At 44.1% G+C, this 23166-nt stretch overlaps 1 protein-coding gene and 1 long non-coding RNA gene across 2 annotated transcripts in view; one reads left to right on the forward strand and one right to left on the reverse strand.

Annotated features, from left to right (window-relative positions):
• Positions 1 to 23166, forward strand: part of bbox1 (butyrobetaine (gamma), 2-oxoglutarate dioxygenase (gamma-butyrobetaine hydroxylase) 1) — a 313722-nt gene that overhangs the window by 243925 nt on the left and 46631 nt on the right. The window contains exon 5 of the mRNA XM_086008110.1: positions 17802 to 17907. Within this exon, the coding sequence (XP_085864236.1) occupies positions 17802 to 17907 (106 nt within the window). The remainder of the gene's footprint in view (positions 1 to 17801; positions 17908 to 23166) is intronic.
• Positions 5315 to 23166, reverse strand: part of LOC147107074 (uncharacterized) — a 113039-nt gene continuing 95187 nt past the window's right edge. Inside the window, exon 3 of the long non-coding RNA XR_015081019.1 lies at positions 5315 to 9749. This is a non-coding gene — a long non-coding RNA (uncharacterized LOC147107074). The remainder of the gene's footprint in view (positions 9750 to 23166) is intronic.

The following is a 23166-nucleotide window of genomic DNA, read 5'->3' on the forward strand; positions in this document are numbered from 1 at the left end:
GACTTTCCTAGGGAGGTTATTGCATAGAAACATGGTTTTAATATTGTAAGTAAAGTCTGTTTTGCCGAGCTATGCAGTATAGATCGAGTCTTGAAGCCTAATGTGACCGAGATACTCTATCAGCAACAATGGGCCAGAATTTGCTGCGGCAAGGCATCTAACAGTGTCTGCCATTAGTCTTGTTCTTTCTTCTTTCGTATGGTAGTAGCAAAGCAAATTAAGTGTCAATATCTAAGTTGGATATCCAGGCCAAAGCTTCTGGTGTAACAGCGTGGATATCTTGTAGGCTGCCTGCGAATTTCCTCTGAGGGCAGTGCTCAATGATGTGCTCCAGGGTCTGATTAGGAGCTCCACAGTCGCATGGTGAGGAAGCTTTAATCTTCCATCTATGGAGAAGGTGGCAGCATTGTTCTGAGGCGGTTGATGGTTGTCCACTGTTTGTGAGGAAGGTTTGATCCTTCAGGTTGTACTGTGGGGTCCACTATAAAGGAATCCATTCCAAGCATTTCGCCATCGGTCATCAAGGCTGAGGGGAGCTCGCTGAAGGGCTTCGGCGATGGGCCAAAACGGCCTTCTAGATTTGAAATGGGTTGGTGGTAGGTTGTTCATGTCGGCCTGGATCGGCATGTCGACAGGGCTGCATTTAGCTCGTCCAAGGTGAATGGATCAGACATAGCTGACGACCCCCCTCCCTGCCATTAGTTAGACTTGCCCTTGCACATTTAGGCTTTTACATTTTTTGCGTGGCAAGTTGCTGAAAGTGCGAGCTGATAATGTTGCAGCGAGGGAAACCGGGCATCTGGGACCTGAGTGAAAAATGCAAACAACTAACCAACCAAATCAGATTGAAGGATTGTGAAAAAAATAGCGCAAGGACTGAGAAGGAAGAATAAATTAGAGTGGGTGAATTCAATGTCAAATCATGTACAGAAAGAAAAATAGAGAGGGAAAGAAAGATTGGATTAAGAGAGAGAAAGAGAAAAAAGGGACAGAAAGGATAAGTGACAAAAAAACTAAATTTTACATTTTTTAAAATCTCCAACAACAATTAAAACCTGAGGGAATAAGACCCCACACTTGTTATTGTTAATTTTCAGCGCCAGAGAGGTTGACTGACAGTAATTAACACTTATCCCATCATTAAAAGAGTACTTAGACTGAAATGGACAATACTTAACTTGCTGTGGTGAATTTAGTTCATATCTAGCACACAAATACAGCAACTTCATGCCGTTCAATACATTTCAATGGTGAGTGAGATGCCGTTTTTGCAAAGCATCTTGGACAGCAACATTTGGATATCCGCATTTAACCGTGCATCTGCCCCTTGCCTGAAGATGCTGTAGCATTTGCGCATAAACAATGGCGACGCCATTAACCTCATTGTTATTTCGACAGAAAAGTAAGGGCCATTAAGTTTTAAAACTCTAATTCCTTACAACAGTTAGCTGTAAAAGGTGGTCTGATGGCATTGCACATCAGTGGAGCAACCAGAAGCAACTGTGGCAAGGGCAGATCTCTGATGACATTGACCCAGATAGTTACTGGAGTACTAAGCTTTGTATTAAGCTTACACCAGACACGCACTTTTAAGCTTTCTCAGGCCTTGTGAATGCTCCAACAATCCTGGTTTAGTGAGTGCTGGTTAACTGTGTATTTGAACTTTGTAAACAAAGGGCAGAATTCCAAATAATTATGCTGTCTATTGCAAAATTCCATGAGCAGGAAAAACTGTGTGTAATGCTGGTGTTCTGTGCAGATGTTTTGCTTTGATACTGAATTTTGATGTGCATCTGGTATAAATATGGACGCCTTTAACCCAGACAAGCAGCTCTTTGGTCATAATCTTGTGGAAGAATGACATATGGACCACAACTCTCCAATGTTGTAAAGAATTAATTTTTGGCATGCAACAGTTTTTCTCGTCCAATTCTTAATTGACTGGGATTGTATTGACTCAAGGGGAATAATGGGTTCTCTCCCCAGTCTACCAAACAAAACCACAATATTCCATCCATGAGCAGACATAGGCTTTGCAGAACACTAAAGTTGCTGAATGTGTCAAAGTAGAGCATGCATTCTTGGAAGATTCCCACTCTTCTTCCATATTTCTCCCCATCTGTTTCCCTTGGCTGGGGAGTCTAGAACCAGGGGCCACAGCCTCAAGATAAAGGGTAGGCCATTCAGGACTGAGATGAGAAGAAATTTCTTCACACAGAGGGTGGTGAATCTTTGGAATTCTCTACCCCAGAGGGCTGTGGAGGCTCAATCATTGGGTATATTCAAAACAGTAGTCGATAGATTTCTGACTAGTAAGAGCATTAAGGGATATGGCGATAAGGCTGGCGAATGGAATTGAGGCAGAAGATCAGCCATGATCTCATTGAATGGCAGAGCAGGGCTCGAAGGGCCGAATGGCCTACTCCTGCTCCTATTTCTTATATTTTTATGTTATCTTTATCAACTTTGCTCCAGCTTAAGTTGGGTGTAATTACCAACTCAAGAAATTGAATGGCTATAATTGATGATAGATTAATATCTTATTCAGGAAAGTTACAGCATTTTTTGCGGAGTTGCTGATTTCACTTATTTTCTCCTATGCTAAAATGGCCATTTGTCTAATTCTATCTATGTCTTCCTGCAGTGATTCAATCACTGGTCTTCTTTCCAATGAGGAGTTAACCACTATGCAGAGAATAGTGATCTATTGATGACATCCAACAAACTCCTAGCAAAGATACGAACGATAACAGGACAAATATATTTCCCTTGAGGATGCCTGCATTGGTGTTGTAATATAATCTAAATATAACTCAGCATTTACACCCTCCAAGGGAATCACATTGATGGAGCCGCATATTTAACAGCTCACCCCAAATACCAGATTTCCAATGAGATTAGGAAAATAGCTCCAAATTTGCACCATGAAATTTATGCCATGCATTAGATTTGTAGAATTTACTGTACAATTAGTTATATCAATGCTCTCTGTATTACCCTCTAGGCATCGCTGCACTGATATATGTTAACAGGCTTTCTGTAATTTTATATCCCTTTCTTAATTTAGGCACTAAGTTTTAATTAAGATGACCGCACCAGATTTGAGCTATGTTTTGAAATATTTCAAACGGCCGTTATTTTCTGTGTGTTAAATGATCATTTCCATTTGTCAGGAGGCACTTACTAAATGCTAAGACTGGTATTTTCTCCGCATCTCCCACCATCTACAACCTTAACTGAAACCATACACTATTATAAATTTAAAAAACTATGGGCCGGATTTTGCATGCAGCAGCAAATGCATGGCACCAGCCATACGTTACACTTGCACTTACCCATAGACTTTATATGGGCTTTTGCACTGGAAGTTCCGGTCAGCCTACTATCCGAAAATTGCAGCGCCCTCTACAGAGCATATGGGACCTGTGTGAACAGGACAAGCAACTGCGTATCCCCTTAACCAATCAGTTAATGAGCAGTGCAGACTCTGAACCAGGAAGTGTCAGTTAGAATATGCTAGTATTCAATGTCAAATCAGGTACAGAAAGCAAAATAAAGAGGGGGAAAGAAAGATTGGATTGAGAGATAAAAGGGGCGAAAAGAAAATGTTAAAAAATAATTGTATTTTCTCCAACAATAATTAAAAGCTGAAGGGATGAGACTCCACACTTGTTAAAGTTAATTTTCAGTGCCAAAGAGGTTGTTTGGCAGTAATGATGACTCATCATGCTGTTAAAAGGGTACTTACACTGGAATAGACAAGCCCTAATTTTTTCTGGCGGGTTTAGTGCGCATTTTTTCAGATACACTGTTCCATGTATTTCATTTGTGCATCTCGCGGCGGGATACAATTATTGTGCGGCTTCAGGAGGAGCAGGGCATCTCGCACAGCAACTTCCTGATTTACGCATTTAACTGTGCATGTGCGGTCGTTGGAAGTTGCTGTCCAATTCACACATTAATAATGGGAGTGCTGTTAGCCTCACTGTTATTTTTTACTGCAAAATCCAGCCCATTGTGTGCGATGGGAGCCTTATTGACACTCGGGTGGAAAATAGTGGTTTGTTCAGTTAAAAAATATTTTTTAAATATTAATAAAAGGTAAGGGAAAGAGCAGGAAAATAAGGTAAATGTGGCTGTAAATCATCTGGTAAGCCTGCAAATAAAAAGCTTGAACAGCTGGATAATTTGGAGAGCCATTCTCCTAGTAATAGCCTACATTTGGCTGGGATCCCTTAAACAACACAAGGCACCGACCGATATGGTACCATGCCCGCAAGTAGTTTAAAAAAAAAGCTTTGGACGTGGTTCATGGATGTTCCATTAAGCACTGCAGCTTAAACCAAAGAGGCCCCAAGTTTCCAAAGTAAAGTTGTTGACAGCAGTAAGAAAAGTAGGGTCCAAGGTTGCAAGACAGAAAGTTAATGGTCTATCCTGGTGTCTCATCAAGTCTGCAGAACTGGAGAGTATAATTCAATATGATGAAAAAACCCTGTGGAGGAGTGTCACAGTTTGGGATCTTCGGATAATTTTTTTTTCAATACTTTTGGTGAAAAAAATAAACTTAAAATGTGTTGCAAAGCATCGTATATTCCTGCAAATAAAAGGTGGTCAGAAACGGTAGGCAGTTAAGATGCTAATGATCTAACTTTGATGTTGTTTCTTCGTAGAACACAAATAATAAGCAATCTTTAGCTTGTCTCAGTAATAAATAAACAGCTCACACAAATTATCTTGGAAGGTTTTTAATCTCTCTTGAGGCTGTGAACAGCCAGAAATAATGGGAGACATAGGCCGGAATTTTCAGAGGCAAGAACAGGTGGGTTGGAGGCGTAGGGGAGGTGAAAGTTGAAAAAATGTGAACCTCGACCCCAACCCACCTACTTTCACCTTTCACTCAGGTGGGACTGAGAGGGCAAGCTGCCAAGAGGCGGGTTGGCAATTTGCATATTATAATGAGCCCTGAAGTGTCTACTTTAACCTGCTTTGCAGGTTAAACTGCAGGTGGCCGGGGATCCCGGGGCTCAGGATTCCCAGTGGCTGCAATGAGGTGGCCACAGCCTCGGGGAGCAATGCTTGTGGGCCGGGAGGCGCAGGAGTGCTTCCTCCCGGCCCCCCAAGCAACAGCCGGGCCCGCCCCGGATCCGATCACCCCCCCACCAGGATCGGACTCCGCCTCCACTCCCCCCCACCCCCACCCCGGATAGCAATTTGGCCCCGGGTTCGGGGATCGAACCGCCCCCACCCCCCACCCCGGGTTTACAACTCTCCCCTCCCTCCCCGGGTTCGCAACTCCCACCCCAGGTTAATTAGTTTTATACTATTATATAAAGACAAGTTATATTGGTCGGAATAAGTTAATCTGATCATAATTATTGTTCTAGCTGCTTGCCTGTTGGGAAATAGAGAGCAGCCAACTTTGCAATCTCTACATTAGTGACTACACTTCATGTGCTTTGGGATATCCTGGGGTCATGAAAGGCACTAAATAAATGCAATTTTGTTCTTTCCTTAAATAATTCATATCAAGTCTTGTCTCATCAGTCCACCTTAGGAGAGATTGAAGAAATACACATGCAAAAGACACTAGTATCTGGTCCAGATCACAAGGGGGTGCTATACCTCAAGTAGATGCAGGGCAGTGAGAGTCAAGTCCCATAAAAGTAACATGCTCAGACCACTTAAATGACCGGCTGACGCCACTGAACCCAAGAATTCGTAAGCAGGGGAGGTAATCAGATATGCATCCTGTATCCAGGCAGGCTGCTTGTGACTCTTAAGAAGGGAAACAGAAAAGTTCCAATTATCTTACTGCATCATTCCCTTGACCATTCATTACCCAACATTTGCTGATCTCCTTTCCTGCTGCAGTCCCAGGCTCAAGTTACTACTGGATATCCCCATGGCTCTGATCTAGAAATCACACATGGTGGTGCCCCACCACTGAAGCTCCTAAAGCAGCAACATGATCACTGCCTTGCACATCCTGTCCATCTCTCATTTCCAAACTCCTTCCTATTCCTTTCTGCACCTCAGCCCGCACGGCTCGTCAACCTCTCTTTGGTTCTGCTAAACCCATCTATTTCTTTTCCTTGCGAACAAGCCCCTCTATCATATTCTGAGATGTTTGACCATTCTGCCATGAAAGATCTGGATATGCTGTTTATTGATGTGTTACTTTTAAGCTAAAGTGAGTTCACAAAGATTTAAAATCCACCTTGAAGCCAGGCAGACTGCTCTGTGGAATGTGGGCTGTATTCTGATTAAACAGTGAAAGCCTTTGGTTCTTTTCTGTGATCCATCCAGGCTTATTGTGTTGAGTTAGCCCTACTGATTTTGAAAACAGCAATTAGTTGCTAGAGGTCTCCACCCAGCACGAGGGGGAATCAGGGTAGTTGGATATAATTGGCAGCCCAACAGGCCAACTCTTCAGAGATCAAGGGTTGGATTTTACCAGCCCTGAGGAGGCAGATTTGGAGGCGAGACTGCTGGGAAAATCCCCAAAAATGAGAGCGGATCCCAAACCCACTCCCAACCTGCCTCCAACCAATCTTCCCGGGAGTTGGGTCCCCGATTTGCGCAGGGACGCAACTCTTAACGGTGAGAAGAGAATTATAGCCACTTAACTGCCTGTTAATAGATAGTTAACAGGCAGTTAAGAGGCTTCTACCAATTTTTAGACTTCTGCCACGGGCTTCCCGACGTCGGGGAACCCCGCCAGGGTAAGAGAGGCGTGCTGTGGGTCTGTTGTTATGTTGGTGTTTGGATGACAGCTGCAGAAGTAGTGTGAAGGATGCAATGGGACACTGGTTAGTATCAGAGATAAGGACATGTTGTGAAAGTAATTTTTAATGTGGTTAGATGTTTCTGCAGGTGACGAGCTGTGAAGTGCTTGTGCAGCCTCATCTCATCGGGAGAAGTGACAGATGGCTTCTGCAATCTCAGCTGCAGCTGCTATCTGTTTTATCCTAAGGAGAGAGTAATTGGAGAGCCTAGGTACAAGGGCTCACTTTTGGACAGTGTTTGACAGCACCTCAATGCTGTCAAACACTGTCAAATCATCTGTCGAACAAGTGTGGTGCATATGCCTTTAAGAAAACCAGCAGATGAAGCGTCATCAACTGACGTCATCTGACACTGGCTTTCCCTAAATTGGCTGGCAAACCCGCAGGGTGGGCTTAACAAGGCCAATCAGGGCAAAATAGCATTTGTTCATCAGACGTCGCTGGGGGTGGGACTAGAACCCAGAAGGCAGCAGTCCCACCCCCAACGCGTCTCGGTGAGTAAAATCCAGCCCCTAGCCTTCAAATTCCTGTCCAGAAGGTAGCAAAATAACAAGGGAATACATATTCTGGGTCACTTTCAAAATGGCTGCCGAATGAGGCAGGTAGGAGGCAAACTTCCCTCAAGAAGAAATTGTAGTGAAACTTACTTCAAAAAGGTTGCTCTATTCATGTACAGTACTTAACAAGCACAAAATAAACTGATTTGCAGACTAACATTGAGCTTGCTCTCATTAAAATGTGAATCAGTCTGACTTTTGGAAGATTGAAGTAGCGCACCTGAGGACATGTGCGAAGGATTATAGTATCCAGTTTGTATAGTGAGAGGGTCTCATTTATATAGAACCAGGTCCTGCTATTGTATACCTAGATATTGGGTAGTGAAAGTAAACTCCCAGTTGTAAGGGACATAGGGTCCACTAATGGCTGGTTACTTAGAGTCTCCTGAGCCTAGTGGCAGATCAAGAAACCCATTTTTTCCACTGCTGTCTGTCCAGAGCAAGACATTTGACTCCATGAGAGTATAATCTTGCCTTACATCCAGCAGATTATTCATAATTATGAGGTGTTTTGATTGGGAAGGAAATCTGCCGTCCTTACCTGGTCTGGACCATATGTGACTCCAGACCCACAGATCATAACAACTCGCTGCATAAAAAAATGTTTCCGCATGTCGCCTCTGGTTCTTTTGGCAAATATCTTAAATTTGTGTCCTCTGGTTACTGACCCTTCTGCCACTGGAAACCGTTTCTCCCTATTTTGGCAAAAGAACCAGAGGCAATAATGCGGGGGAAAAAAATTATGCAGTGAGTTGCTATGATCTGGAATGCACTGCCTGAAAGGGTGGTGGAAGCAGATTCAATAATAACTTTCAAAAGGGAAGTGGATAAATACTTGAAAAGGAAAAATTTGCTGAGCTATAGGAAAAGTGCTGTGGGTCTGGAGTCACATATAGTCCAGACCAGGTAAGACGGCAGATTTCCTTCCCTGAAGAACAATAGTGAACCAGATGGGTTTTTACGATAATCTGATAGTTTCATGGTCAACATTACTGATACTAGCTTTATATATTCCAGATTTATTTAATTAACTGAATTTAAATTCCCCAGCTGCCGTGGTGGGATTTGAACTCGTGTATCTGGATCATCAGTCCAGGCTTCTGGATTACTAGTCCAGTAACAGTTGGGAACAGTAGCACAGTGGTTATGTTCAACGGCAGCGCTTTCAGCTCTCTCGCTTACAGTCTGGAACTCCCTCACTAAACCCCGTGGCTTGCTAATTCTCTCTCTGCCTTTAAATGCCTCTTCTTTTCAAATGTGCTTTTGCTCCTCTTCCTTCGACTGCTCAGTGTCCATTTCATCTCTGTGAAGTGCCTTAGGACTGTTTCGACATTAAAGGCACTCTGTATGCCAATGACAGCAGGCAGCAGCAGCATAAGTTTTTAAAAAAAGTCTTCAATTCTGAAATGGTTTTACCATGCCAGATGTTCAAAAAGAAAATACTTGCACCAAAAAGGAAAGTGCCAAAAACAAATTTGCACTGAAACAGCCAGTTGATTGAATGCACCCTCAGGGGGTATTAACGGAAGGAAAAGATGCAAGTATATGGTGGGAATTACCTGAAGTGGAGGCACAAAAAGAAGTTGGCGCACAACGATAACCACATTTTCCAAGTTCAACTAGTGAAGCATAAGTCGGGTTGTATCTGTTTTTATTAAATCAAGGGTTTATAGAGGAAGCTGGTAGCCCCGATGCTGAGAATATTTTTCTGATACATTGTTCAAAGCCATTGCGACAGAAAGCTTGGCTTTTTTTTCTCCAGTCTCAGCTGAGTTTTTGCTAGCATACAATAAGTCACAGCAAACACTTGGCAGAGACTGAAAAAGGTTTGAAAACAGTCCAAACATACTGACTCCAATGCTGGGATGTGGACTATTTCCACTGGGGCCGGGGAGGTCGTGGGGGGGGGGGGGCGCGGGGAGGGGGTCCCTTGGCTGCCATCACAAGGCATGTCAATGCAACTAATGGCCAAATTCCTAAGAAAAAGATAATTTTAGGAATGGATTATAGTTCTTTGCACTGATCCTTCAAGTGTATCTAAGAATAAGTACTTGAATTTAAGTACTTGGAGCTCCTTCTCCTTCACACAGTTAATATGGATATCATCGCAGTGACAAACTGCTAAGAGTTGCCAAACAGAACTGTAGGAGCAGAGATGCAGTCATCAGCGCAGAATGCATCAGTGTCGTTTTCTCTGTCCTTGTAAAATTTTGCTTTTTCACACCACTGGGGACGTGACTCCCCTCAGCCATTTCTTCAAACACATTCTAAACGTTGAAAAGAGCCTCAGAAACAGACAAGAACCTTAAAATGAATCATTTCTTTTTGGTAGCAAAATACTGCGGATGCTGGAAATCCAAAATAACAACAGAAAACGCTGGAAAAACTCAGCAGGCCAGGGCAGCATCTGTGGAGAGAGAAACAGAGTTAACGTTTCAGGTCGATGACCTTTCGTAATTTTTTTTTTGTAATGGTTTAATTTTTTTTTTTTTTTTTAAAGGGTGCTGATGGTGAGCCGGCTTCCTTAAGTTATGGCTGTCTAGGTTATAATCCACTCTTTGTGAGCCATAACATTCCTTTGGAACTTTGGACATTGGCAACACAATATAACATAAAATAACAGCGTTTTTTTCAACAGATCAAAAAGTTGGAACTTTCCTCCTCTCTTCTCTACTGGATTTCCTTTGTTTAATAAATACTTCTGTGTGATGAGTGATATATTCCAGGCTGTGCATCCAAAACTTCTGGAACTACCACTGAACATTTGTCACTGTACTTTTCTGCTAGAGATAATTTTTTTAAACACTGATTTACTGTGGCAATTCAGTTAAAAAGTTAATTATGTGAGTAGCAACAATAACTCTGTCTTTGTCTATAGCTTAAGAAAATACAAAAAAAAAGCATTTTGGCACATGAATGCATTCTTTCCAGATTAGGACATAGAAATGGAAGCTTATATAGTTATATTACAGTATGCCACATTTGACAGCAGATGAGCCATTTTTACTTGTGTTATACAGTAGATGTGCCAAATGTGATACTGATTGAAAAACTATACTTGTATGTAAAAGAAGTGTTGGATCTCATGAGGCACACTGATATTTAGCTATCATTCAACAACAACAACTTGTATTTATATAGCACCTTTAACGTAGTAAAACGTCCCAAGGCGCTGCACAGGAGTATTTTAAGACAACAAATTTGACACCGATCCACATAAGGATAAATTAGGGCAGGTGACCAAAAGCTTGGGCAAAGATGTAGGGTTTTAAGGAGCGTCTTAAAGGAGGAAAGAGAGGTAACGAGGCAAAGCGGTTTAGGGAGGGAATTCCAGAGCTTAGGGCCTAGGCAACAGAAGGCATGACCACCAAAGGTTGAGAAATTATAATCAGGGATGCTCAAGAGGGCAGGATTAGAGGAGCGCAGATAACTCGGGGTGGTTGTGGGGCTGAAGGAGATTACAGAGATAGGAAGGGGTGAGGCCATGGAGGGATTTGAAAACAAGGATGAGAATTTTGAAATTGAGGCACTGCTTAACTGGGAGCCAATGTAGGTCAGCAAGCACAGGGGGGATGAGCGAACGGGACATGATGCATGAACTCATTTAATTGCACAAAAAACCTTACAGTCTCATTACTTGAAGAGATTATTCATCATAGAATATATAGTAATGGACACAGTATATACATATCTAGCAAGAGACAATTTCATTTGGAAATCCTGATACAGATACAATTCTGTTGCCAAGAAAGAAAGAACAAAATTGCTTTTATATACCACCTTTCACAACCTCAGTATGTCCCAAAACAATTCTCAGCCATGGAAGTACTTTTGAAGTGTGGTTACTGTTATGATGTTGGAAAACATAGCAGTCAATTTGCACACAGCAAGGTCCCACAGTCCCACAGTGAGATAAATTACCAGATAATCTGTTTTTAATGATGGTGGTTGATGGATAATTATTGGCCAGGACACCGGGAGAATTTCCCTGTTCTTCTTTGAATAGTCCAATGGGGTCTTTTACGTCCACTTTAGAGGGCAGACAGGGCCTCAGATTAACAACTCATTTGAAAGTTGGCATCTTTGACACTGCAGTTCTTCCTCAGTATTGCACTGAAGTGTCAGCTTAGATTATGTGCTGAACTCTTTGGAGTGAGACTTCAATCCTGACCTTCTGTCTCAGAGGTGAGAGTGCTACCACTGAGCCGAGGCAAATGCCCTTGCCAAGCAATATCTAAAGGTCACAATTTGCATGTAGATCACAAAAGAAATTAAATGGCAACATATCAATTTTAAAGGTCAACTGATGTTTTAAAAAATTGCTGGTAAAATGCATCCCTCATGGATATTTTAGTCTACTTTGTGATTATTTGCATACAACTCAAATTAAATGTCACAATTCAGGGTTTTTTTTTTACAAAGTTACAAACTGAATAATAATACTGTTAAAGGTTCACACAAAAAGTAATATATTGTGAGTAACGTGATTGTTTGATATTGTTGATTATTTTTTGTACCTGACCACTACATTTTAGTGGTCTGTGTACATGGACTCCTAAATCTCGTTAGAACCCCACTGTTACCAGCTTTTCACCATTTAAAAAATACTTGGATCTATATTTCTTAGGTCGAAAATAGATGAGCTCATACTTACCTGCGTTGAAATCCATCTCCCACAGTTTTGCCTACTCACTTAATCTATCAATGTCTCTTTGTAATTTTATGCTCGCGTCTATACTACTTACTATGACACCTATCTTTGTGTCATTGACAAACTTGGATATATGGCTCTCTATTATGTTATCCAAGTCATGAATAAATATAATGAATAGCTAAGGCCCCAGCACAGATCCTTGTGGGACACCACTAGTAACCAATATTCCCCCTAAGACACAATCACGAGGTCCCACGCAGGCCACACAGCAAATTTAAAGTCACTTCCTTCCAGTTAGAGTACATACCCTTTATCCCTACTGCCTAACCTGGTCAATAATTTGACTTCAATTCCATGAGCTTTAATTTTAGCTAACTGTCTTTTATGTGGAACCTTATCAAATGCCTTCTGGAAGTCCATATAAATTACATCCATAGACATTCCCCTGTCTACTACTTCAGTTACTTTCTCAAAAAAAATCAATTCGGTTCATTAGACATGACCTGTCCTTTACAAATCCATGTTGGCTATCCCTAATCAGCTCAAATTCCTCTAAATGCTCAGTCACTTTGTCCTTAAGTATAGAATCCAATAACTTCCCCACAACAGATGTTAGACAAAAAGGTTTATAATTTCCTGCTTTCTTTCACTCACCTTTCTTAAATAATGGAGTCACATTTGCAATTTCCAATCTAAAGGGACAATCTAAGTCGAGAGCTTTGGAAGATTATGGCTAAAGCATCTACAATTTCCTCACCCACTTCCATTAAAATCCAGGGGTGGAAACCATCAGGTCCTGGAGATTTGTCAGTCTTTAGTGCCATTATTTTTTCTAATACTGTTTTAGAACTTTAGTACGTTCCAGTCCTTGATTCGTTATTAGTTTCTCTGAAATGTCAGGTATATTATCCTCTTTCTCTACTGAGGTCAGGCCACCTTAGACTCGGTATTATGTAATAGGAAAGGATTAATTAGCAATCTTGTTGTGCGAGGCCCCTTGGGTCGGAGTGATCATAATATGATAGAATTCTTCATTAAGATGGAGAGTGAAGTAGTTGACTCAGAGACTAGGGTCCTGAATTTAAATAAAGGAAACTACGATGGTATGAGGCGCGAGTTGGGTAGGATGGATTGGGGAATGTCACTCAAAGGGTTGACGGTGGATAGGCAATGGCAAACATTCAAAGATCACATGGATGAATTACAGAATTTGTTCATCCCAGTTTGGCATAAAAATAAAACAAAAAAGGTGACTCAACCGTGGCTAACAAGGGAAATTAGAGATAGCATAAGATCCAAGGAGAGGACATATAAATTGGCCAGAAAAAGCAGTAAACCTGAGGATTGGGAGTAGTTTAGGATTCAATAAAGGAGGACAAAGGGATTAATTAAGAGGGGGAAATAGAGTATGAGAGTAAGCTTGCAGGGAACATAAAAACTGACTGTAAAAGCTTTTATAGATATGTGAAGAAAAAAAGATTGTTGAAGTCAAGCGTAGGTCCCTTGCAGTCAGAATCAGGGGAATTTATAATGGGGAACAAAGAAATGGCAGACCAATTAAATACATACTTTGGTTCTGTCTTCACAAAGGAGGACACAAATAACCTCCCAGTGATGTCGGGGAACATAGGGTCTAATGAAAGGGAGGAACTGATAGAAATCAGTATTTGTAGGGAAATGGTGTTAGAGAAATTGACGGGATTGAAGGCCGATAAATCCCCAGGGCCTGATAATCTACATCCTAGGGTACTTAAGGAAGTGGCCCTAGAAATAGTAGATGCATTACTGGTCATCTTCCAAAATTCGATAGACTCTGGAACAGTACCCATGGATTGGCGGGTAGCAAATGTTACCCCACAGTTCAAAAAAGGTGGTAGAGAGAAAAAATGGGGAATTACAGACCGGTAAGCCTGACATCGGTAGTGGGGAAAATGCTAGAGTCCATTATAAAAGATGTAATAGCAGAGCACTTGGAAAACAGTGACAGGATCGGACAAAGTCAACATGGATTTACAAAAGGTAAATCATGCTTGACTAATCTACTGGAATTTTTTGAGGATGTAACTGGTAAAATAGATAAGGGATAACCAGTGGATGCGGTGTATTTGGACTTTCAAAAGGCTTTTGATAAGGTCCCACATAAGAGATTAGCGTGTAAAGCTAAGGCACATGGGATTGGGGGCAAGGTATTTACTTGGATAGAGAACTGGTTGGCAGACAGAAAGCAAAGAGTTGGAATAAACGGCTCTTTTTCCGAGTGGCAGGCAGTGACTAGTGGGGTACCGCAGGGATCAGTCCTTGGACCCCAGCTACTCACAATATATATTAATGATCTGGATGAGGGAACTAGATGTAATATCTCCAAGTTTGCAGACGACACAAAGCTGGGTGGGCGTGTGTGCTGTGAGGAGGATGCCGAGAAACTCCAGTATGATTTCGACAGGTTGGGTGATGCATGGCAGATGCAATATAACGTGGATAAATGCGAGGTTATCCACTTTTGTGTTAAAAACAAGGTGGCAGATTATTATCTGAATGGCAATAGATTGGGAGAAGGGGAAGTGCAACGAGACCTGGGCGTCCTTGTGCACCAGTCGCTGAAGGTAAGCATGCAGGTGCAGCAGGTGGTTAAGAAGGCAAATGGTATGTTGGCCTTCGTAGCGAGAGGGTTTGAGTACAGGAACAAGGATGTCTTGCTGCAGTTGTACAGGGCCTTGGTGAGACTACATCTTGAGTATTGTGTGCAGTTTTGGTCACCTTCTGAGGAAGGATGTTCTTGCCATGGAGGGAGTGCAGCGAAGATTCACCAGGCTGATACCTGGGATGACAGGAATGACGTATGAAGAGAGATTGGGTCGATTGGGCTTGTACTTGCTGGTGTTTAGAAGAATGAGAGGGGATCTCATTGAAACTTATAAAATTCTAATAGGACTAGACAGACTAGATGCAGGAAGGATGTTCCCGATGGTCGGGGAGTCCAGAACCAGGGGTCACAGTCTAAGGATAAGTGGTAAGCCATTTAGGACAGAGATGAGGAGGAATTTCTTCACCCAGAGAGTGGTGAACCTGTGGAATTCTCTACCACAGAAGGCAGTAGAGGCCAATTCATTAAATATATTCAAGGAGTTGGATATATTTCTTAAGGCTAAAGGGATTAAGGGATATGGGGAGAAAGCAGGGACAGGGTACTGAATTTGGATGATCAGCCGTGAACGCATTGAATGGCGGAGCAGGCTCAAGAGGCCGAATGGCCTACTCCTGCCTTCTATGTTTCTATGTTTCTATGAAGACTAACACAAAGTAGTTATTCAACAAGTCTGACAAAGGTTAGTGTTTCAGCAGCAGTGCGGAAGAGGTAAAATTTCAGGCAATGTTCTGGAGATGGAAGGGGTCTTGGTGTGGGGGCACACTTTAGCTCAATATCAAGCAGTATGCCAAGACTTCACATCAACGACGACAACAACAACTTTCATTTATATTGTGCCTTTAACATAGTAAACCCTCCCAAGGCGCTTCACAGGAGCGTTATCAAACAAAATTTGACACCGAGCTACATAAGGAGATATTAGGACAGATGACCAAAAGCCTGGCCAAAGAGGTAGATTTTAAGGAGCATCTTAAAGGAGGAAAGAGAGAGGTAGTAAGGCAGAGAGGTTTAGGGAGGGAATTCCAGAGTTTAAGGCCTAGGCAGCTGAAAGCACGGCCACCAATGGTGGAGCGATTAAAATAGGGGATGCTGAATAGGCCAGAATTGGAGGAGCACAGAGATCTCGAAGGGTTGTGGGGCTGGAGGAGATTACAGAGATAGGGAGGGGTGAGGCCATGGAGGAATTTGAAAACAAGTATAAGAATTTTTAAAATTGAGGTGTTGCCAGACCGGGAGCCAACTGAGGTCCCAGAAAGTAAACCAAATGTTTTGTTGAAGACAAGATTTTCCAGTAAGGCTGGTTCCTTGGGTGTTTTGAAAACTTTACTGCTTTAAAATATTTCACCAGTAAGAACTCCAGAAATCGAAAATAAGCAATGGTAGTTTAAGTTTATTGATGCTTTTGATTTGCCCATCCTTTAGATTGCCATCGCTCAGATTCTGTACAATATAGAACAGTTTGGCTGCACTCAGCTCATGCTTCCACAGTCCTATGTACCAGGTGCCCAAGCCAATAAACTATAAATGGTGGCAAACACATTGGAGGAACCAAAAAAATGTTTACATGTGGAAAATGTCTGATTTCTGGTAACTGGGCAGCATGCATTGGCCAAGTTTGGTTGATTCAGGTTTGGCCAATGAAGTATAACCTTGTACAGAATCAATGTATAATTGTTTATTTTTGATTGAAGTGTTGGCCTATTACTAACCACACACTACTGTATGACACAGGTTGTATCAATGGAATTAAACTCTGCTGCTTTTCACCTAGCAGTTATAGTTCAGTAGTGCCATCTGTTGACCCTAGTTAAAAAACATATAGCTTAGCAACTGGAAAGAGAGCAGGCAAGCAAGAAGAAACATTAAAAGAGGTGGTACATTTAATGAAACACTTTAGATTTCCTTGAATTACATACATACAGCTAAATAGAGACCAAGCATGGAAATGCAAGGCTATAAAATATTAAATAATGGGCCAGAATTAACTGTAGCTAGGTTGTACTATGCTAAAGGCACTATGTAAGTACAAGTTGCTGATGTAGCTGGCGGATGAATGTCACCCACTTTTCGTTAGAAATTAAATGGGCAAGGGCAAGTCTATGACCTTTGTCACTGGAAGTTGCTGTAAGTTAGAGATCCAAATGGCATGGCACCCTCTACAGGGCATCTGGGACCTGTGTGAACAGGACAAGCAACTGTGTGTCTCCTTAACCAATCAGATTTGAAGAATTGTTAATGAACAGCACAATCTGAGCCAGGAAGTGTCAGTTGGAATAGTGAATTCAATGTCAAATCAGGTACAGAAAGCGAAATAAAGAAAAGGGAAGAAAGATTGGATTAAGGAGAGAGAGAAAAAAGAGACAGAAAGCAAATGTAAAATTTTTTAAAATTTCTCCCAACAATTAAAATCTGAAGCAATGAGTCTCCACACTTGTAAAAGTTAATTTTCAGTGCCAGAGAGGTTATTCGGCAGTAATTAAGACTTATCATGCCGTTATAAAGGGTACTTAGACTGAAACGGACAAGCCCTAACTTTCTGTGGCGAGTTTAGTCCATACCGTTCAATACATTTGAATGGGGAGCCAGACGCGAGATGCCGTTTTCACACCTCTCGGAGAGCAACTTCCAGATTTTCGCATTTAACAGCGCATCTGTGCTCACCTGAAGTTACTGTCCAATTTGTGCATAAATAACGGCGAACGCGTTAGCTTCACTGTTATTTTTACAATAAGTTCTGGCCCATTAATTTTGTTAACAATTTCAATGTGAAAAAAACTTCTGGCAAAAAATACAAACTTTGCAGCAGTGTTGAAAAATTTCAAAACTATTAATGAAACAAGTAAGAGGCACCTAGAAATAAATGATGTGCCCTCCTTTGCAATAATGCCTGGGCCCAGTAGTAAGTATAATTATCAACTCCTATACTATTGATGGAAACACATTCATGTATGAAGACGATTGTTGGTGTTATTAAATGCGCTTTATTCAACAATTCCAACATATTTCTGCCTTAAATCAGAGAAATAGGTGAGGAACAAAGTAAACAATTTTAATCATATTTTTGGCCAAATTAAGTAACACTAGGTTTCAGAAGGTTAAATTAACAAGATCACGTTACAACCTAACTTTGTTTTATGTGCCTCTCATCTTTTTAAAAGGCTTACCTGGCAAGTGGAGGACAAGATTGATGCTAACAATGTAGCGTACACGTCTGGGAACCTGAGCCTGCATACTGATTACCCAGCTCTGCACCATCCCCCTGGGGTAAGACTGCTTGCTGTTACCTAAAACCCACAAAACTACTTTTTCCAAAGAATATTAATGAGCAAAATAAAATATAAAGCCTACTCTTTGTTTTAATGAAAACATTTGCATACTGTTGCTTATACAGCATTGTCTAATGTGACTGTTTTGCAGCTATGGATCCTCTCTCTGTCACAAAGAAGTAATCTAGGTGTAATCATCCAGTGTTTGTAACAAAACACTGAGATACTGGGCATTTCTGCTGATGCTTTACATACTTATAGGGGAGAGAGGATAAAGTTGTTACAGGAGTACAGGGACAGTCTGGTATTTTTTACTGGAAAGTCACAGAATGTTTTACTCACTAAAGCAGGTAAAACAATGATCAGAGGTTAAGTGATTGTAATGGTTTGAGAGAGTGATGAAACATTACCCTTCACTTTTGGGGACCCAAGGTTATATCTGAAAGGAAATTTTATTTGAGAATGTTCTGATGTTCTCAGATACATTAAATAAAAACACTCGGGCAATCATTAAACTCTTGGAAACTAGAAGGGGCACAGATGAAAATCTCAGTACTGCAGCTGCTGAAGGTCCAAGAAAGCAGGCCAAAATATTTGGAAATAATTGCACTTCAGGTAATATGGAAGACAGGACCACCTTGTAAAAATTATGGGGAATTCTCTGTGTGTATTAACCCAGATCAACGTGGCCTATTTTCCATTTTTTGTTTTCAGTGGTGAGAAAAGTCATGTGTTAATAGAAATTTAGGCAATTTACTTAATCCTCAGGGAACCATAATCCTTCAATCTCTTTCATTCGATTGCAGAATGACGGCAGTATAGAAAGAAAGGAGAGAGAGCGAGAATAAAAGAAAGGAGAGAAATATTGATTGGTGAGAAGCCATTTTTCAATCAATTGCAGGCAACTGATCAGTGAATGAAACATTCTAAAATACATATTTCTTTTGGAAAATGGAGATTTTGTTCCAAATATTCAGTTAAATAGAAGCGTTTGTCTTCAGTATTATTGTGGTATTGTAGGAATGTCTAGTTCCTATCCAAAAGACTGAGGTCCACTCAGGCAATCAAATAAACGAGGTTTAATGAAAACTAACAGAGTTTAACGGATAACTACAGGAGAACATCGAATATAGGTCTAGTCAGTTCGGAGGCTCCACGAGGACTGCTCGGGCGGTCCCATGGCTGACGTCATGACGTCATCACGTTTTTCCCGCCGGTGGGGGATCATGTGATGAACGGCGTGACAGCATCACGTTTACCCGTGCTATTAAAGTGATCGCGCTCTGTACATGTAAACAGTGAAAACAAAGATACAGACTCAGGCTGTAGCTAACATATTATTAAAGGGAATTATATACAATTGATTGGAGTCCCTTAGTGGCTCCGCCACATGCGCCCCCCCAGAATTGTCTTTAATAGCAAAAGTAAAACGGCGAGGAGGCCTGACAAGCCTGTCAGATCGACTTCTGTAGCCTTGAAGTGGAAGCTGATGGATGGCGAGCGAGCTGGCGGGCGGTTGCGTTTGATCTGGCACGGCGACTGTGGGCGGCCGGCCACGTTTCGGCGGTTGTGCGATCTCGACTGGGCTGTCAAGGTCCAAGTGAGCCGGCTTCAACCGGTCAACTGAAATGTGGTCCAGTTTACCTCCGACATCGACCGAAAAAGATTTGTCTCCCGGCTCTATCACACGGAAAGGACCAGTGTAAGGGGGTTTGAGCGGGTCCTGATGAGCGTCGTGGCGGATAAACACATAGTCGCCGTTCTTCAGCTCAGCTGGGACGTGGGAACTCTGCAAGCCGTGATGCGACGTAGGCACTGAAGCGAAAGTTCTGGCTGCCTCCTGTTGGCTGATGAGCTGCTGGGACACGGACCATGGCTCTGTTGGAGTCGGAAAGAAATCCCCTGGTACGCGTAGCGGCTGGCCATATATGAGCTCCTCCGAGGATGATTGAAGATCTTCTTTAGGTGCCGTACGAAGACCCAAAAGGGCCCATGGAAGCCTGTCCACCCAGCCCACGCCTTGAAGGCTGGCTCGCAGTGCGGCTTTGAGCGACTTGTGGAATCGTTCGCACAGGCCGTTCGCCTGTGGATGGTAGGCAGTGGTGCGATGTAGCTTGACGCCGAGCCCCTGAGCCACAGCGTTCCAGAGCTCCGAAGAAAACTGCAGCCCGCGATCAGATGAGATGTCCGCCGGTACCCCGAAGCGGGCGACCCAAGAGGAGATGAATGCCCTGGTGACGTCTGCGGAAGTGGTGGATGACAGAGGAACCGCCTCCGGCCATCGAGTGGTGCGGTCCACCATTGTAAGATGATGAGTAAACCCATGCGAAGGCGGAAGTGGCCCCACCAGGTCCACATGCACATGATCAAACCTACGTTCCGGAATAGCGAAAGTGGCCAATGGAGCCTTGACGTGATGCTGCACCTTGGCCTTTTGGCAGACCACGCAGGTGTTGGCCCATTCGCGAACATCCATGTGCATGTCCCACCACACGAATTTGGACGACATCAACCGTTGCGAGGCCTTCATGCCAGGGTGCAACAACCCATGTATGGCGTCAAAAACTTTCCGTGCCAGGTGACCGGGATGATAGGGTGGGGATCTCCTACGGCGACGTCGCAGAGTAGCGTAGTGCCCGTGGCATGGAATTTGACGTCGGCCGCTTGGAGGCTAGAGGGATTGGTTCTGTAAGATTGGACCGCCGGATCCGAGGCTTGATCCGCAGCCATGAGGGCATAGTCGATGCCAAGCTGGACTGCATGAACGGTCGCGCGGGAGAGGCAATCCGCCACCAGGTTGTCCTTACCGGACACATGCTGAATGGCAGTGGTGAATTCTGAGATAAACGTCAACTGACGTCGTTGCTGAGCTGACCACGGTTCGGCAGTCTTGGCCATAGCGAACGTTAGTGGCTTATGGTCCACAAAAGCCATGAACGGACGTCCCTCTAGCAAGAACCGGAAATGGCGGATGGCCAGAAAAAGGGCCAGCGACTCCCGGTCGAACGTGCTGTACTTCCGTTCGTTTCGCCGTAGTTGACGGCTGAAAAATGCCAGCGGTTGCCACGTCCCATGCACCCACTGTTCCTGCACTGCGCTGATGGCGTAGTCTGACGCGTCGGTGGTAAGGGCGATGGTGGCACCTGGCAGCAGGTGTGCCAGCATGGTTGCGTTGGCTAAAGCGCCTTTTGTGTCGACGAACGCCCGGTCCATGTCGACCGTCCAGCTAATCGGATCCTTGCCGGACTTGCCCTTGAGGGCCTCGTACAGGGGCTGCATGAGCAGAGCTGCATTAGGGACGAACCGGTGATAAAAATTTACCATCCCAAGGAACTCCTGCAGGGCCTTGACGGTCTGTGGGCGCGGGAACGAAGTAACTGCCTCCACCTTCATTTGCAGGGGAATTGCGCCGTCCGCTGTGATGCGATGGCCTAAAAAATCAATCTGCTGCAGGCCGAACTGGCACTTGGCCGGGTTGATGATCAAGCCGTGTTGACTGAGGCGTCTAAAGAGGGTGCGCAAATGGCAGATGTGCTCCTCTTTATTAGAGCTGGCGATGAGGATGTCGTTGAGGTAGACGAAGAGAAACTTGAGGTCCCGAAGCACGGAGCCCATCAAGCGCTGGAAAGCCTGTGCAGCGTTCTTCAATCCAAACGGCATCTGCAGAAATTCAAACAGGCCAAATGTGGTGATGACTGCAGTTTTCGGGACGTCTTGAGGGTGTACGGGGACGTGGTGGTAGCCACGGACAATGTCGACTTTTGAAAAAGTGGTATTTCCCGCCAAATGTGCAGAGAAATCCTGAATATAAGGGATCGGGTACCGATCAGGAGTAGAGGCATTGTTCAGGTGTCGGTAGTCGCCGCAAGGCCGCCAGGTTTCGGAACAATGTGGAGAGGCGAAGACCAGGGACTATTCGACCGGCGAATAATCCCTAGCCGCTCCATCGTGTCGAACTCTGCTTTCGCAGCCGCGAGCTTGCCAGGTTCAAGGCGCCGGGCCCGTGCGTAGACCAGGGAGCCAGTAGTGGTGATGTGATGTTCGACACCATGTTTCGTGGCCGTGGAAGAGAAAGTGGGTCTGGTCAGGTCTGGGAAATCTCCGAGGAGGCGAGTGAAGTCATCCGGAGGTGGGGACGCGCAGGAGACAGTGCGCGCCACGGTGTTACCGCGGTGAAACGGGATGGAATGAAAAGTGGCCGCATTGATCAACCGGCAGTGCCGTACATCCACCAGGAGGCCGTTGGCGCGCAAAAAATCCGCCCCAAGGATGGCTCGAGAGACTTTGGCCGTGATGAAATCCCAGTAAAACCGCTGGCCGCCGAAGCACACCTGGACCCGCCAGCTTCCGAAGGTCCGAATGGCCCCAGCATTAGCCGCCTGGAGGGATGGGCCGTGCCCCCCGGCTTGTAGATCAAGATTTGACGTGGGTAGGATGCTACACTGCGCCCCGGTGTCGCAGAGGAAACGTCGACCAGATAGGGAGTCGTTGAAGAGGAGGAGTTTTCCCGAATTACCGATTGCCATCGCAGCCGCGGGACACTCGTTAGAACCGGTCCTCTTTCGACAGGGTGGCTGCTGTTTTTTTTTGTTTTTTTTTTTTGAGCGAAAAGCTGCAGGGAGGGTGGCAGCATCTTGCTTTCGCGCCAAAACGGGCGTGGTAGAAGCACAACCCCGCAGGTTGAGGGGCTGGAGCGGCGTCTGTGGGGGATGGGCGCCTCGTGGCAGCGCAGTACTGCTGTGCCACCGCGAAGATCTTGTCCGCATCGGCAGCCAGCTCTGCGCAGTCGGTGACTTCCGACCTGGCTAGGGCAGCCTGAACTTGCTCCGGTAGCTGGCTGAGGAATAGCTCCCTGAAGAGGAAGCATTCCGGTTCGGAGCCCAGGAGCGTGAGCATTTGGCTCATGAGCTCGGACGGCTTGGAGTCCCCGAAGCCGGGCATATTGAGCAGCTCTCCGACTTCGTGAGCCCGAAGACCTGTAACAACCACGCCTTTATCGTTTCATACTTGCGATCTTCTGGTGGATTACCAAGCAGGCTGACGATCCGCGAGGCTGTGGCGCTGTCAAGGGCGGAGAGACCACGTGATAGTAACGGGTCTGATCCGCAACGATGTTCCTGATTGTGAACTGGGCTTCAGCCTGGATGAACCACGCGGCTGGCTGTTGCTCCCAGAACTGTAGTAGCTTCAAAGCAACGGCGCTCGATTCCATGTTCAGTAACTTCTGCGAAAACCGTTCGCAAAAGTCGGGGTCACC

Source organism: Somniosus microcephalus, chromosome 15 (assembly GCF_052327205.1).
Source record: "Somniosus microcephalus isolate GS21.2 chromosome 15, FLI_Smic_1.0, whole genome shotgun sequence".
In the NCBI taxonomy this organism is placed as follows: domain Eukaryota; kingdom Metazoa; phylum Chordata; class Chondrichthyes; order Squaliformes; family Somniosidae; genus Somniosus; species Somniosus microcephalus.